Source organism: Penaeus vannamei, chromosome 17 (assembly GCF_042767895.1).
Source record: "Penaeus vannamei isolate JL-2024 chromosome 17, ASM4276789v1, whole genome shotgun sequence".
Taxonomy (NCBI): domain Eukaryota; kingdom Metazoa; phylum Arthropoda; class Malacostraca; order Decapoda; family Penaeidae; genus Penaeus; species Penaeus vannamei.
In genome coordinates this window covers 26,650,214-26,665,502 of record NC_091565.1, presented here as the reverse complement: position 1 = coordinate 26,665,502, position 15,289 = coordinate 26,650,214, and the positions used below count along the sequence as shown (strand labels likewise).

General features: G+C 39.7%; 1 protein-coding gene across 1 annotated transcript; it reads right to left on the bottom strand.

Moving 5' to 3' along the window:
• Positions 1 to 10,113: 10,113 nt before the first annotated feature.
• Positions 10,114 to 14,552, bottom strand: LOC113810403 (carbohydrate sulfotransferase 3). Its single transcript, XM_027362090.2, has 4 exons — positions 14,438 to 14,552; positions 13,941 to 14,323; positions 13,586 to 13,835; positions 10,114 to 11,574 (listed from the first exon to the last, which is right to left on the bottom strand). The coding sequence occupies exons 1-4, from the start codon at positions 14,550 to 14,552 to the stop codon at positions 11,330 to 11,332; spliced, it is 993 nt and encodes a 330-aa protein (XP_027217891.2). The 3' UTR covers positions 10,114 to 11,329.
• Positions 14,553 to 15,289: the final 737 nt, after the last annotated feature.

Genomic DNA, 15,289 nt, shown 5'->3' with positions numbered 1-15,289 from the left:
CCACTTCATCATCCTTTCCGCAATTCAAAGGCGTCCCACAAGTTCTACCACCAGGAGCCAGAGCATCACTATATGTTGATGACTTAACCATCTATGCATCTGGCACATCCATACCAGACCTCTGTCAATTCCTTCAGTCTGCAATAACATCAGTAACTTCTTGGGCCACCAACCATGGCTTTCGCTTCTCTACCTCTAAATCTTTCCCCATCATTTTCTCTCGCTCACGTACGGTCCCCAACCCTCCACTCTTCTTATATAATGCTCCACTACATTACCGGTCTTCTGGCAAATTCCTAGGCGTTATATTTGATTCCAAATTGTCCTGGCGAGACCATATCTTGTACATCAAAGAAAAAGCTCAACGTCGCCTCCGAATCTTACAAACTCTCACATATCTCCTGGGGCTCAGATCGCAAAACTCTCCTCCATCTTCATGTTACTTTGATTCTCTCCACTCTAAATTATGGATGCCACATCTACTCCTCTGCCTCAACCTCTCTTGCTCACCTTGATACAATCCACCACAGCGGTCTCCGCTTAGCCCTAGGCGCCTTCCGCTCCTCTCCATATGAGAGCCTATATACTGAATCAGGCATGCCGTCCCTCTCTCGACGTCGAGCCCTTCTCTCTTTCCGATGCTATGCTCGATTTCACCAATTTTCCCTTACCAAACTAACTATTCCACAATCCTTACTTCATACCTTTACCTCTTCTCCACGTTTACCAACTCCTCTCCCCGTACGCATGGATACCCTCCTCTCCCATTCCCCCTTCCCTCATCTCCGACCTCTCCCACTGTCTGTCCATTCCATTCCTCCATGGCTTATACCCAACCCCTGTATTTGCTCCTCAGTTTTCCCTGACCCACCAAAATCAGATATTCCCCCCTCTATCCTTCTCCCTCATTTCCTTGACCATGTCTCCATTCATTCCTCCAGCATTCATGTTTACACTGACGGTTCCAAATCCATCTCAGGAGCTGGTTCGCAGTAATATTCCCAAATTGCACTTTCAAATACACCCTCTCTCCTGAATCTAGTGTCCTTACTACAGAACTATATGCACTCCTTTTTGCTTTAAGGCGCATATATTCATCTACCTCTTCCTCTTTTACTATTTTTACTGACTCCCGTAACTCTTTAACCCTCATAAAGTCAATGCACTCGACCAATCCCCTTGTCTGTAAGATCCAGAACTGGTTGTTCTATCTATCCACACGTCACAAATCTGTCAGATTTTGCTGGGTACCCAGCCATGTTGGAATCCCTGGCAATGAACAGGCAGATACTCTTGCACGATATGCCGCAATGTCCACATCACCTCAACAACGCTTCTCACATATTCCAGCTACAGATTACTACCCCCACTTTAAGACCTTCTTGTATACCCGATGGCAATCTTTTTGGTCAAGACTCCACAACAATAAATTACATACCGTAAAACCATCAATCTCTTCTTGGTCAGCTCCATTTCACAAAAACAGACGTTGGGAGACGGCCCTCGCACGATTACGTATTGGCCACACTCGCCTAACACATAGCCTATCTGATGTCACGCTCAGACCCGCCCCTATGTCCTCTATGTAACATCCCTCTTTCAGTCCCACACATTCTCTTGTCCTGTCCACGCTTTAATACAGCACGTACCTCTGCTTTTCCACACCTATCCTCCCTTCACCGACCTCCCAACATATCAGACATCCTTACAGAATCCCACAGCTTCTGCCTCGACAACCTGTTCTCCTTCCTCAGACGCATAAATATCCTTCACTTGATCCAACTCCCTTACCTAAACAACCATAATATTTTCCCTCATCTTCAACCTCTCAACACTATTCTAGATAGTTGACACATAACTATCACCTGACATCCCCCTTTACTATACTTTCCTATAGTGCTATATAACCTTAGATGTCTAGCACATTTATCTTAACCATTAACCATTAACCATTCACATTTTTAAAGTATATTGTGCGTTGATTAATGTTTATGGAGAAAATTATTGGTTTTGGGGATTGCGAGAAATTGATTAACTGTGTTCGAATATCTATAACCATCAGCTCATATTGGAGCATTTGTTATTCGGAAGTAACAAATTAAAAGATCATTAGATACAATGCCAATATAACAGCGAAAGAGAGCTCAGGTAAGTTAAGAGTCTTAGAGGATATTGAACGATGGCGGAAAAAAGTGGCGGTAGTGCTCGGCCATGACTGTGAAGCAGACACGCTCATATTCTCAAAAAAAAAAAAAAAAAAAAAAAACGCGAAAACAATTATACCAACAGCTGACAGGCAAACCGCACATTAAGGGATCATGGCTATGGGCACCATATGATAAACCCGTTATATGCATACAAAAAAGGAAAGCCCGTGGCTTACCTTAAGTAGAGGGTTAAACGGGTGATATACACGAAATACATTTATTTTATTTCGGTCATTTTTTGCGTATCAAGCAACAATAAGATTCGCCCTTTCACAATAAGAGTTTACAGAACCTTTGTCTGCGGCTATAAATGTCTGTTCATGGTGTTTAGTAAAACAGTATGAATGAATTTTTTTTTTTTTTACGAAAACTGTCTTGAAAGCAAAGTAAATACAGTGTTATCTTAACGTGTTGAAAGGCACAATGCATAGCACCTGAAATAACGACAAATGCTTCTTGCGTGAACCATTCAGAAATGGACACCATGTCTAACGGCCAATTATTGGAAATTTACGGATTAAACTGCGTACCAAGCGACGATAAATCCTGACAAAAAAAAAAATAAATAATAATAATAAATAAAAAAATAAATAAAAAAGAAAAAAGAAGAAAAAAAACCCTTGTGTGTTTGTCCGCTGTTTAAGGAGGTGCATGTGTAAAAAAATCATATTGAAACCAGCTAAAACTTTTACAATTCGCAAAATACATCAACCGCTTCAAACTCTACCACGTCGAGGACGAATAAGGATGATGTAATACCGGAGGTGCGACGATAGGAGGTCAGCACGATTAATTAGCTTATGACGAGAACTGGCAATACCCATATATTTATTGCACGAAATGAATATTTTCAAATAATAAGCAAATGCAAGTAATAAAGAGTCTTTATTTCTAATATTAGGACACACGCAGAATTACTTTAAAAAAATGATTACCGGTTTGACCTAAATTCGTTGTCTTGCGCGGTGAGGTCAGTGGCCGTCACAGCGCATGCGACCAAATTGGGCTTTTAGCATTCGTAATTACGTAAAATGGCCGCAACGATTGTTTGAACTGCTGTCAACTACTATTTCCATTTTTATTTTGTACTATCATTTGAAAAAGCAAAGCATTACAAAAGTTGAAATGTAACAAAGCACCTGGAACAGACAACATCTCTACAGAACTTCTCAATAGTGAATGTGAGAAAATGGTTGATATGCTGCTCAAGATCTGCGACCTTACCCTCACGCCTGGCGAATGGCCTAGTAAATGGAGCGAGTCGATTGTAATACCACTAAATTTGATAGGATCATCAGGAAACTTACGAAATGCATTTTCATATTGAAAGGATTTGTTAAATCATGATTGATGCGTCTGTATTGTGCATAAATCAGGCAAAAAATAATCGCAGATTTAACCGCAGAATATTTCACAGTAATTGCTTAGTTTAGTTCTTTATTTACCACCCAGTGCCCGGATTCACTAACGCACGTACGGTGGTAAAATCACTGGTAACTATAGTTACTATGGTAGCCAGACAGCGGTGGTAGCCACTAACAACTTGCCATCGGAGTTACCATGGTCAATTTTACCAGTGGTCAGAGCATTGGTAAATTCTTGGAAGACGATGTCATCGCGTGTTATCTCGTCAAAAAATCAATATCTAAGCAAAGTTTTAATTTGTTTTTACACCTAATGTAGCTAATATGTTAGCAAAAAGGCATTGTGAAGAAATTTCACATGAAACTAGCGAGAATAAAATCCACACAAATTCTCGTAAAATTATAGGCCTATATCATACTAGAATGCATGGAGTCAATAGATAAGTGAACTCTTAAAGAATTCTTCTCTGAAATAATTATTACAAATGATATAGAAAAAACTACCTTGCTGATATATAAACTGGCAGTTTCAACGCTAAACGAGTATAGCAATTTCTGTATCTGTCAACATTTTGATAATAAACTCGAAAGTGCATGGGCAAGAATAAGCTTGAAATATTTCCTTTGACGACAGATAGCGATTACTAAAAAAATTGGTCCGGTTCTTTGTTAAACAATGATGAAAAATCAATCAATCAATAAAAACTGTTTGGACTAACATTCATAATATATTAATAATAATATTTATTGATAATATATTAATAAGTGTTTGTATTGGCTCCTATCTATACAGTAAATATATATCCCACATGGTGGATATGATCAAGTGAATTTATTCATTTTTTCTACGTGCTTAAATAATGTTTTACCTTTGAAGATCATTTTAAAAATCTCATTGTATAGTTCTGTTTACATGTTATGTGATTGGCCGAAACAACCTAAAAGATTATGTATGGCGCTCGCTGATTGGTGGAATTGCTTTACTAGAGCCCTCTGTTGGCTACCATTAGAATAAGTCGATTTACGATTGTAACTCAGCATATCCAAATTACCATTTCTTCGTGAATCCCAGTTTGCCATTACTGGCAAAGGCAATGGTAAATAACCGCTGATAAATGCGTTACGATCGTATGTTAGTGAATCCGGCCCCTGGCTAACTGCACAGGCGTGGGGAAGCTGTGGTAAATTCGATGCATGGTCAAAGCATTATATAATGGTATTACATTGGAAATTTAGGCTGTAACAGTATTACGATCTGTACTATATAATCACACAGTAATTTATCTACTCATCTACCAAGCTGGCGTACGGTTTGGGCGTGGAAAGGCATTGTTACATTTGATATGTGGTCGTGATACTACATTCCAATTTTAGGATACAACATAAGTATATCTTCTAAGACATTAGATGATATGAATCATTTACATATTTCTCCATGCCTCATGATAGGTGGTCTGAAAGGCTGTATTACATGACACTGAGATATAATGTACAAGTGTTCACTTACAGTCTTCATTGCATAATTTACACTTAGGTTCTTCATTATCACAGACTGTGCTGACTTGCCAATGCAATCTATATCCCAAGGTGATTCTTGCGATCACAATATCACACTGTCTTGGTCTTGTTTTATATAAACTATAGATGAAAACATCTTGCACAAAACGGTCATAAAGCTTTCAGACTGTTGAAAATTAGTCAACTCAAAGTCCTCTTTGAAGGGAGTTTTAGTGATGTGTGAAGACCTAACAAGAGGTACTCTAAGATCTATACCCTTGCTTTGCTTGTCACATGCTGTTTTTGCTAGGCTGTCAGCATGATCATGCCTGGGGATTCCAACATGCGATGGTATCCACACACACACACACACACACACATACACATACACACACACACACACACACACACACACACACACACACACACACACACACACACACACACACACACACACACACACACACACAAAATATATATATATATATATATATATATATATATATATATATATATATCTCATAGCCTCGTTCTTTCACGATACATGTTTATCCTGATTTCGTTTGCAATATTTCCTGAACCTTTGTCAAATGTATTCAAAGCCTGGAGAGCACTCTGCGAATCGCAAGAAATTATCCCTGAGCCTTGATTTAATAGAAATTCGGTGGCTATGAGCATTACTGTGTAGTACTAGGCCAGTCATGGACTCTCCTACAATCCTGAGAGAGATGGAGGTGGCATAGTGTTAGGCTCCTAGTTAGCCCTAACAATTTTTTTTGTTATTACTTTATTCTCGTAATTCAATCAAAGGTTATTTCAGATAGATTCAATATTATTCATGAACATTGAAACCACATCAGTATGGCATCATTCTGTCTCATCATTCATCACTAATTCTGGAAACCGTAAATTGAATTAAATTACTCTATTTCTCAAGAATATGAGTCAATATCATTGATCTATTCATTCCTATATATCATTATTCTTCAAGACTCATGGATTATTGAATAAATATTGCATTTCTCGTGTCGATGTACTTCAAGTGATTTTAGCAGTATCAGTGTTGTTTCTTTTGTTTCGTCCACCACTGTGTTTAGCCAAACCCGTGTCTCTGTGGTGTGGTTCCCTTCTTTGTTCAGTGTCCTATTATGTAGGAATGGCAAAATGGGATAATATTAAACACTGTGTACAAAAGAATTTACAAATGTATTAAGTAATAATACTTATAATAATAAGTAATAATAATTTGACTATAGTTCCTTGGCCCGTCGTCCACTAACTTCGGGGGAAAGACGAACTGGAATCTACAGCTTACTTCACGCTGATACTAGAGTTAATCTCTGGTCAGTTATACGTGTCAACACCGATTCACCTTTACTAAATGATGCTCCAAATTGAACTGCCTCCAGGAATTTTAAACCAAGGGGTGTCAGGTCACCTAGACAGAGGCCCGGTTGTTCGGTTGTATAGATGCTGAGGCGGCAGTTTGTTGAAGACGACTTAGTATTTTGGCCCTTACCTCGAGCTAAAGTAACCACCAAGATCGTCCACAAATACTTCACCTCTAACAGCCTCACTACCACCAAACTCTATTTTGTGGTTTTATTCCCTTATAATTTTATATCATCGTAACTAATTAAGGGTTACGTTTTACCAAATACATGCAATGAGATAGCATAATTATAGTGGCACTGCCTCTGGCCAATGGCAATACCTCAGTGGTAGAGCGCTAGCTTTATAATTGCATGGTACAGGGTTCGCTCCCGGCTGCCCTTCTCAGTCGACTCAGCTGTGAATGAGCACTGGTATGCTGACGTCAGCATGCTAGGGTCAAAGGAACTGGCCAACCTACCGCATCATTCCGCGGCTTAGCAAGCTTGTTTCTCTACAAAACATGTCCCTTACGTACACATGGATATGGGACCAACTTTGACATAAATTGATTGATAGATACATACATGTATATATATATATATATATATATATATATATATATATATATATATGTATATATATATATGAATGTCTGTATGTATAATGTATATACATACATACAAATATATGTTTATTAATACACACACACACACACACACACACACACACATATATATATATATATATATATATATATATATATATATATATATATATATATATATATATATATATATAGAGAGAGAGAGAGAGAGAGAGAGAGAGAGAGAGAGAGAGAGAGAGATGGATATAGCCATAGCTACAGATATAAATAGGTATAAGAATTTATGACATTATTTATAACGGTGGTGTTGATCAATAAAAGCTGGTGATGATTAATATAGAAACATAAGTAAACCTCATTAGTGTTGCCTCGGTTAACTATCTGTGATTGGTCGATTTTTTCCGTGCTAACAATGATTGGTCGATCGAGCCGTTCCTTTAGGAAATAAAGCCCTTACGATACATGGTGATAGAAAATATGGTCGTAACGGTTACGAGACCCTTGCGCTCTCGTTGTTTGGCGTTTGAATATGGGTCGTAACGTCTTTAGCTGAGAAATCGTTGATACCTCTCGTAATTGTTACGAGACAGCGTTTACGAGAGTTTAGTAAATCCAGTCCCTAGTGCTGCAAAATATAGTTTTTATATCGACAAAAGCGCATTCTGCTTTACTCCCAGACTGCAAAGATCCATTAGTGTAACAATCATACGGATAAGCTCAGCAGGCGGGGCACTGTCTTTTTGGGGGGCAGTCATATAAAATACACATAAGTCCTACACTTTCCACGGTGGAGCAGAACGTCCATGTAGGATCTTAGTTTTGGGTATGTTCAGCTGAAGCAAGTGCTTATATGTAACTTGTAGCTCCACTATTCTATGTTTTAGTTGTCTTTGGAACTCTATTATTGTCTTGATACTAAATGTGGTGTTTAAGTGTAATATTCTTTCATAGACAGAAGGTAAATTAAGTTTTGTTCTCATATTCACAATCATCGTTGTTTTAGGGGCACCGTGAATAATCCTCATGGCCTTATCTTGTACAATTTTTAAACTAGCCATCTCTAATTAATGCAATGCGTAATAATCTATGACCGACCACATGTAAGACTGGTAAAAGTCTAGCAATATTAACATTCATGCCATGGTTTTTGCCGACAAGTGTCCTTAATAGCTTCAGCCGCTCCTACAGCCTTTTAATTTTTTTTTCTTTTTTCCTCATGAACTCTGCATCAACAACCACCCCGAGGTATTTATTTTGGTGACAAGAGATCTAGCTCGCCATTGCTGTGAAACCTTGGCAGAGGGAGAGGGATTGTCAGGGTTAAGTGCCTTGTTTTTTTCAGTCGATCTAATCAAGCCACTATCTGAAAGCCTAGCAGAAAGTACATCAAGAATCTGCTGCATTCCCCCCTCGGATAAGAATTTAATGCAACTATCATCGGCATAGCAAATAATGGAGTCATTACCCTCAAGTGGTATATCGCCTGGTAATCTATGCATTGGGATGTTGAATAGCATGGGACTAAGTACGCCTCCTGTAGGTGTGCCAAGTTCAAACACTTGCATGAGTACTCTTAATACAGCTGAAGAAAACCTGAGCTGATCTATTGGTTAGATACATTTGAATTCATACTAACACATTTCCATGAATACCAGAGCTAACTAGTTGCTCAAGGATCATTGATGATCAAGAAATATGGTTTGCCTGGATTTGAGCTTGTTAAGCTCTCTGCAAAACAGTGCTGACTGCTGCGTAATGGGAAAAATCTATACAGTCTGGGAGATGATATAGCCTGTATACGGTACAAGTCTTTTCAAGATTGAATATGTGAAATATAGCTCCCGTCTCCGTAAAGTTTCAATAAACACGCATTAAAAGCTATTTTAGTGTTTACGTTCGGTTTTGCTGTGTATATCTTACTAATTTCAAGAAATATAATGCGAAGCCGACACTTCGACATTTTATCAGCACTGACGTCGGGGAATACAAATTGCGTCAGTCGTCAACGAGACAAATGCGACGGAAAATAACATTAATTAATATTAATTAATATCAATTAATATTCAATTCGAAAAAAAAGTTCCGTGGCTGTTTGAAACTGGAAATTTACTTGTGATCCCTTTGTTGTAGATCTCATAGATTAGAAGGAAGAATTTATATTTTTTTGTTTTAGCTGAGGAAGCACCAACCAAGCCAAGAAAGTGACAAATGTAGCTTTAGAAAAGAACAAAAGCAGTAAACACATTCCTAAGGATTAGTGTTTCATTTGTATAACCTATTCTACTTCTTTCTGACTGGCACACTAAAACTCTACTGCCAAAGATGGTATGAGAAGCACTGTAAAAAATAGTGACAAGAGAAGCACTACATCAATAAGAAGAGAAACACGATAACATGGTTTAGCTGTGATTATTATTATCTTTTACAAGCTTTAAATTTCATAGAACTACGGATCATATATATGAAGGCCGATTTAACTCATCTGAAAAATTCTCGAGACCACGGATAATCAAAACCGCCCTTTTTAAAATAAACAACTGGTGGATACCGTTGTCTTCTTGCTGTGCTTGTCACTCCTGGTCCCTGTTGTTCTTGGAATGTTGTCAGTAGATGAGCTTGTGTGGGACACTTGACTACTGGGGTGAGTTAATTGCTCTATTGGCGCAGCAGCAAAGACCAAAGAACTTGTGCACCTGATTTGTAGTACTGCCTTATTGGGATGACACCTTTGTTTTCATACCTCTTAGGTGGAATTTGACATAGCATGATAGTCAACTGTCGATTGAGTTTCACTGAAGTTCATTTATATGCCAGCACATATGTAAACAAACAAAAAACAATACGGAACGTAATAACTGTGGCAACGTGGTCATTTATACTATTAAACTGATGATAATTCTAACAATCTGCTCAAATAAAGTATAAAGTATAAAGGTAACTGCAGCCCCCTGCAGTTACATTAGACAGTATAGTGACTTATTATATATATATATATATATATATATATATATATATATATATATATATATATATATATATATATATCATTCACATTTTACTCCCGCAATTTCCGTGGTACCATCCATGCCCTCCCCTGCTATCAGGACCAAGAATGTAGGGGTTTAGGTGTTTCCGCACAGTAATTTCTGTATGTTCGGAAACTCGAGAGTGAGAGGAATCCAACGATACTAAAATTATCACGATCCGTTATGCGGGCGTATTAGAAAAAAACACCAAAACATTAGATAATAATGGCAAGATACATAAACTAGACAAAGAATGCAATTTACCTCCCAACCCCTTCAAGAGGGCCTGGTTCTGCTCAGCTGCCCTTGAAGTAAACAACCGTTCCAATACCCGTCTATGTATTCAACTTTAAACATAATCTTTTAAAACATTTTCATTCGTTTTTTTATTGGGCTGCTACACTTGTATTTTGAGTGATTAGTCAGAACTGTGATTGGCAAAAGTTTACTGTACTTACATAAACCTATATGCACAAGAGCGCAGGTGACGGGAAGGAGGGGGTGGGAAATATCCCCTCCAGTTTTACAAGAACCTAGATCAGTACCCCCAGTTTTAACATAAAACTCCCAGAAACAGCGTGCCTAGTCACAAATGGATATTTAAATGATCAACACCATTATTAGCCATCAAGAAACATAGAATATAGCCACTTTCCTAAAGTTTGATTTTCTTTGTTCGTAGTTTGCCAGCTAAAGAAGCCCATAAGATTGGCCTCTTTATCATATGTATATGCATTACATCATATAGCCCGGGGGGTAGAGAGTGTGGAATTGGCAGAAATATAGCAGTCAAATAAGAAAAGATTCAATTGACAGAAATAATGAAAAATATGCATATTCTGAATCAGCTGGCAACACTTGTTTAGACATCTTATTTTCTATATCAGTGGTTCTTAACCTAGGCGCGCATCCCTAGGTGAGCACCAGTAATTTCGAAGGGAGGCGTGAGCCCTTGGGGAAAAGGAGGAATTTCTCAAACTATATTTCCTATTCTTTTAACGAGAGCATGGTCAAGTGATAAGTTTAATATCAATAAATTTAATAATTTTATTCAGAAATGCAAGGGGGCGTGGAGGGAAGGCCAAATACCTAAAGGAGGCATGGCAGTAAAAAGGTTAAGAACCACGTCTCTGTACTGTCTTTGTTTTCTCCCTGACGAAATCGCATTTAAGAAATACAGACGTCATTTGACATGAGTTAACGAAAAGCAACATCAGCAGGAAACCTTTTCAAGTCCTACGACCGATCAAGCCAGGTTCAAATGAGGAGCGGAATGGACAGGTTCCTCATTTCTCTCGTAGAAGCGAAGTGGTTGTAGCCGAGGAAGTCGATGACACGGCCGCAGGACTCTTCCACCTCCTCCAGGGTCGCTCCGTCGATCTCCTTCCTCCATTCCTCGGCCTCGGCTCTGGAAGCTGTCTGGTCGAGGTAGGATTGCCACACCTCCGGCAGAGTGGTGACGTCCTCTCCTACGAGGAACCTGTAGATGCTCAGCGCAGAACCTGAAAGAGAGAGGGAGAGATAGAGAGAGTATACAAACTCAAATGCTTACTTCATTTTGACAATTAATTCTCTGTAGAAAATGTTTACACTGCACGTACAACATACATAATATGAAGTGCAAATTCAGAATGAAAAAAAAAAAAAACTAAAATACAATAAGAGAATAAAAGTGTATTCAGAATCAACAATTTTCTTTTTCTTTCGTCTCTCATGATATTCGTTGGGATTCTGATTTTGTCTTTCCTTTATTCATCTTCAGTCACGAACCTCATTTCATCTAACTACATAGTCCCTAGTGAGGACCCTGCACTGCGTCTTGGACACGTAATTAGTAGTTGAATCAAATCTTGTCCTTGCATATGCCCAGGCACACTTATTGCTCAGACGTAATTCTAGCCCCACTGCAGCACCTCTAGTTTACTTGTGTGAGTGTGATGCTGGTATTTCCCCAATGAGATGGGATACCGAATTTGAGTGTTATTTTGCCGCCAATGATTGTTCGTACCTGGTGTTACCCTCTCACACCTGGGAATATGGAGGGGGTGCTCACGGCTTTTTCTTCAGGGATTTTTTAAAAGTCTACATGTAGGTCACAACCACAAGGGTTATCCTCATCAGTCGTCTTCAGTTCCAAGAGCTGACCCAATCTGCTTGTGCCATGCGCTGCTCAGCAAGCCTGTCCGTTTCCGAACAGGCTTCCAGAGGGATTCAATGATGGCAAGTTAACCCGCTACTTTATCCTCAAGAAAAACATTGATATAGCTGCCACAGTTGAAACCTTCATATATGGCTCTGTTGATGAGACATTTGGCAAAGCCCACGGCTGCACACACTGGTGCCAGCGTGATCGCGCTACAAGGCCAACATTTGGGGGCTCACATGTCTGACTGGAGGCCATGTTCTTTCGTATCATCATGGAAGACTCCTCTGCAGTCCTGTGTATTATATAGTATTCACAGTAAAATACTTTCAGCTACCAACGCACTTAGGCTGTTGGAGACCTCAACCAACATCTCGTCCTGCCTGTCTTTGATGACCTTTTAGGAGTTTATGGTCTACAAGATCACGTTCCTAATGTCCATAGGTTTTTACTTGATACAGCGCTCAGTGATCTTGGGGCGAAAGGCAAGTGTAAACTCTACAAACGATCTGATCTTCAGACCATATTACAGTCTCAATAGAATTAAACACCATGCCTTATATTCAAGAATCCTTCCAAAAGAGATATTACTATGAAGACATGCTGGAACCAATTCAGCAGTTACTCAATAACACAAACTGACAGCAATGTCTGACTGGAGATTCCAATGGCCGAGTGGCTGACACAGTATCCTTCATCTCTACAAAATCACTATGTGGCTAATCATTCTCATTCAACAAAACCCACAGACCAGCCATGGTTTGTCACCAGATGTAAGTTTGCTTCAGATGCAAAGTGCAAGGTACTGAGATGCTTGGATACACATGATAGACATCTAGTGGTCAATCAGCCACAGGGAAAGTGGCATCTAGATCCACATGAGAAAAGCCTCTGGATAACAAGACACAAGGCCAATTAAAGCAAGATGCCATTCCTCCTCGCCATGATATAATTATCCTTTTAAGAAGCCGTGACCACTTAATTAAATTTATACATGTTAATAAAAACAAAGACGAGAGAAGAAAAATTAGGGAAAGAGAGAGTTAAGAGAAGGCAAAAAAGAAGATACGAGGATGGAAGCTTTAATTGTATATGAACTGACTAGAGTGAGGGAGTACAGAAACAACTGCATGATATATGAGGTATTGAGAGTGGAAGATAAATAGGTTTAAAGTTTGTTTCGCCCTGATCAAGAGTTTCACATCATATTAATAGCCTTATTCTGTCATTGATAGGAGCACTAACCACACTATTTCTTGTCATAGGAGACCGGGGGTACAAGAATCGCATTTTAGTTAAGGTGACAATTTCATGTCTCCCATTCTCAGCGCCTCAATGCGATTGCTTCTCTCAACTCCAACACCACCCACCATAGGGCTCCCAACAAGCATCTTCATATTTCAGAAAGAAAAATCTGTCCGGGAAGAGCCTTTCCAGTTCGGCCACGTGTCTCAGATCCTCCTCAATTCTCGGGCAGAGCTCCCGCGCGCCTCTGCTCCATCCCAGCCGTTTGCGCGACCCCATACTCGCGCGCGGGTCTCGTATCAGGAAGGCGACCTTGAGGTCCAAGTCGGGTGCAGCGAAGAGGTGGTGGATCCAGGCCAGGCGGAGGCGGATCGTCTGAAACGAAAAGACTCTTTTCAATGAGTCTCCATCGACTTAGTCTTGAGACAGATAATCATCAGTAATTTGCTAAAAAGCGGAAAACTGGAAGACTGAGGTCACCTTGATCATTCTGTATGGGGCTTCCCCGCAAAGCCGAGCGAGTTTGTCCGCTTGAAGGCAACCCCAGTCCAGTCTCCTGCATACCCTAGTAGTAAAGATGTGTCGGTACACAGTGCGAATATCTGGCCTTGACTTCATCCACTCAACAAACTCTTCCGTTATTTTGCAGTTGAAAAGTCCTGCGATGAGGGACATCGCCTCGTCCTCGCGAATGACAGGGGAGCCACTTCGAGTCAGCATGTATTCCGGCTCGTACAGGTACACGCCCTCGGGATGCAGCAACGACAGCATCTCCCCAAGCCAAGTGCTTCCACTCCGACCCACGGGTGCCATTAGCAGCACCAGCTTCGGCTTGCCTGCTGTGCTGCCTTGTCTGCCCTTTGCTGAGGATGACAAGGATAAATATCAACGTAATTGACTCACTGGTATCATGTCGAACATGCAGTAAATTATTTGCAATCATGTTGGCACCGTAAATTTACTTTAGTTTAGCTCACCATATTGTGTAATTAACAGCACACAGAACGTCACGATTCCCACGACACCAGGAAGCAGAATCCACTTGCAACCACGTGTTACCTTGGATTGCTGTTGAGGCAGGTGGAACAACATTGCACTTCGGGGGAACTACAAATGCAAGCTCCCGAGGGTTGCAATCTCGCCTGCTTTTGGATAAGCCTCTGAGGATTCATGATGATAACAATTATCAAAAGTAACCAGAGAGAATTTTGTTAGTATGGCAGTGGTCTGTATCCTTAAAAAGTCAATATTAATTTTAAGTGAAGTGTACGAGAGAGAGAGAGAGAGAGAGAGAGAGAGAGAGAGAGAGAGAGAGAGAGAGAGAGAGAGAGAGAGAGAGAGAGAGAGAGAGAGAGATTAGATTGACAATAATTATATATATATTGATTCTGTATGTTTTCATGATGCATAAACTATAACTACTAGATATTTGTCTAGTCATGTCAGTTGTTCTACTGAAAAAGGACTAACATACGTCATTGTCCTCTGGACAGTTAGACCGTGGTGATAGTTAAAACCTTGTTTCCCTCTATAACAAATGCATTATTTCAGAATCGACAGGATTTGCATGGGAGAGAAATTTAGTGCTGCTTGCATGTATCAAGATGAATTTGTCGAATCCCCCTCTTTCAGAAAAAAAGCATTTCGAAGATAATTAACTGAGTCATGGGCGGCCGTTCTCAATCATGCCTCTGATGCTTATAGGAACTTTGGAAACAAACGAACATGCAGATTTATACATGGATAGAGAGAACTGATGGCAACACTAATTACATTTGCATGAATGTATGCAGTTTTCGTTTTGAATATTTTGTTTAAGATCTCCCCTC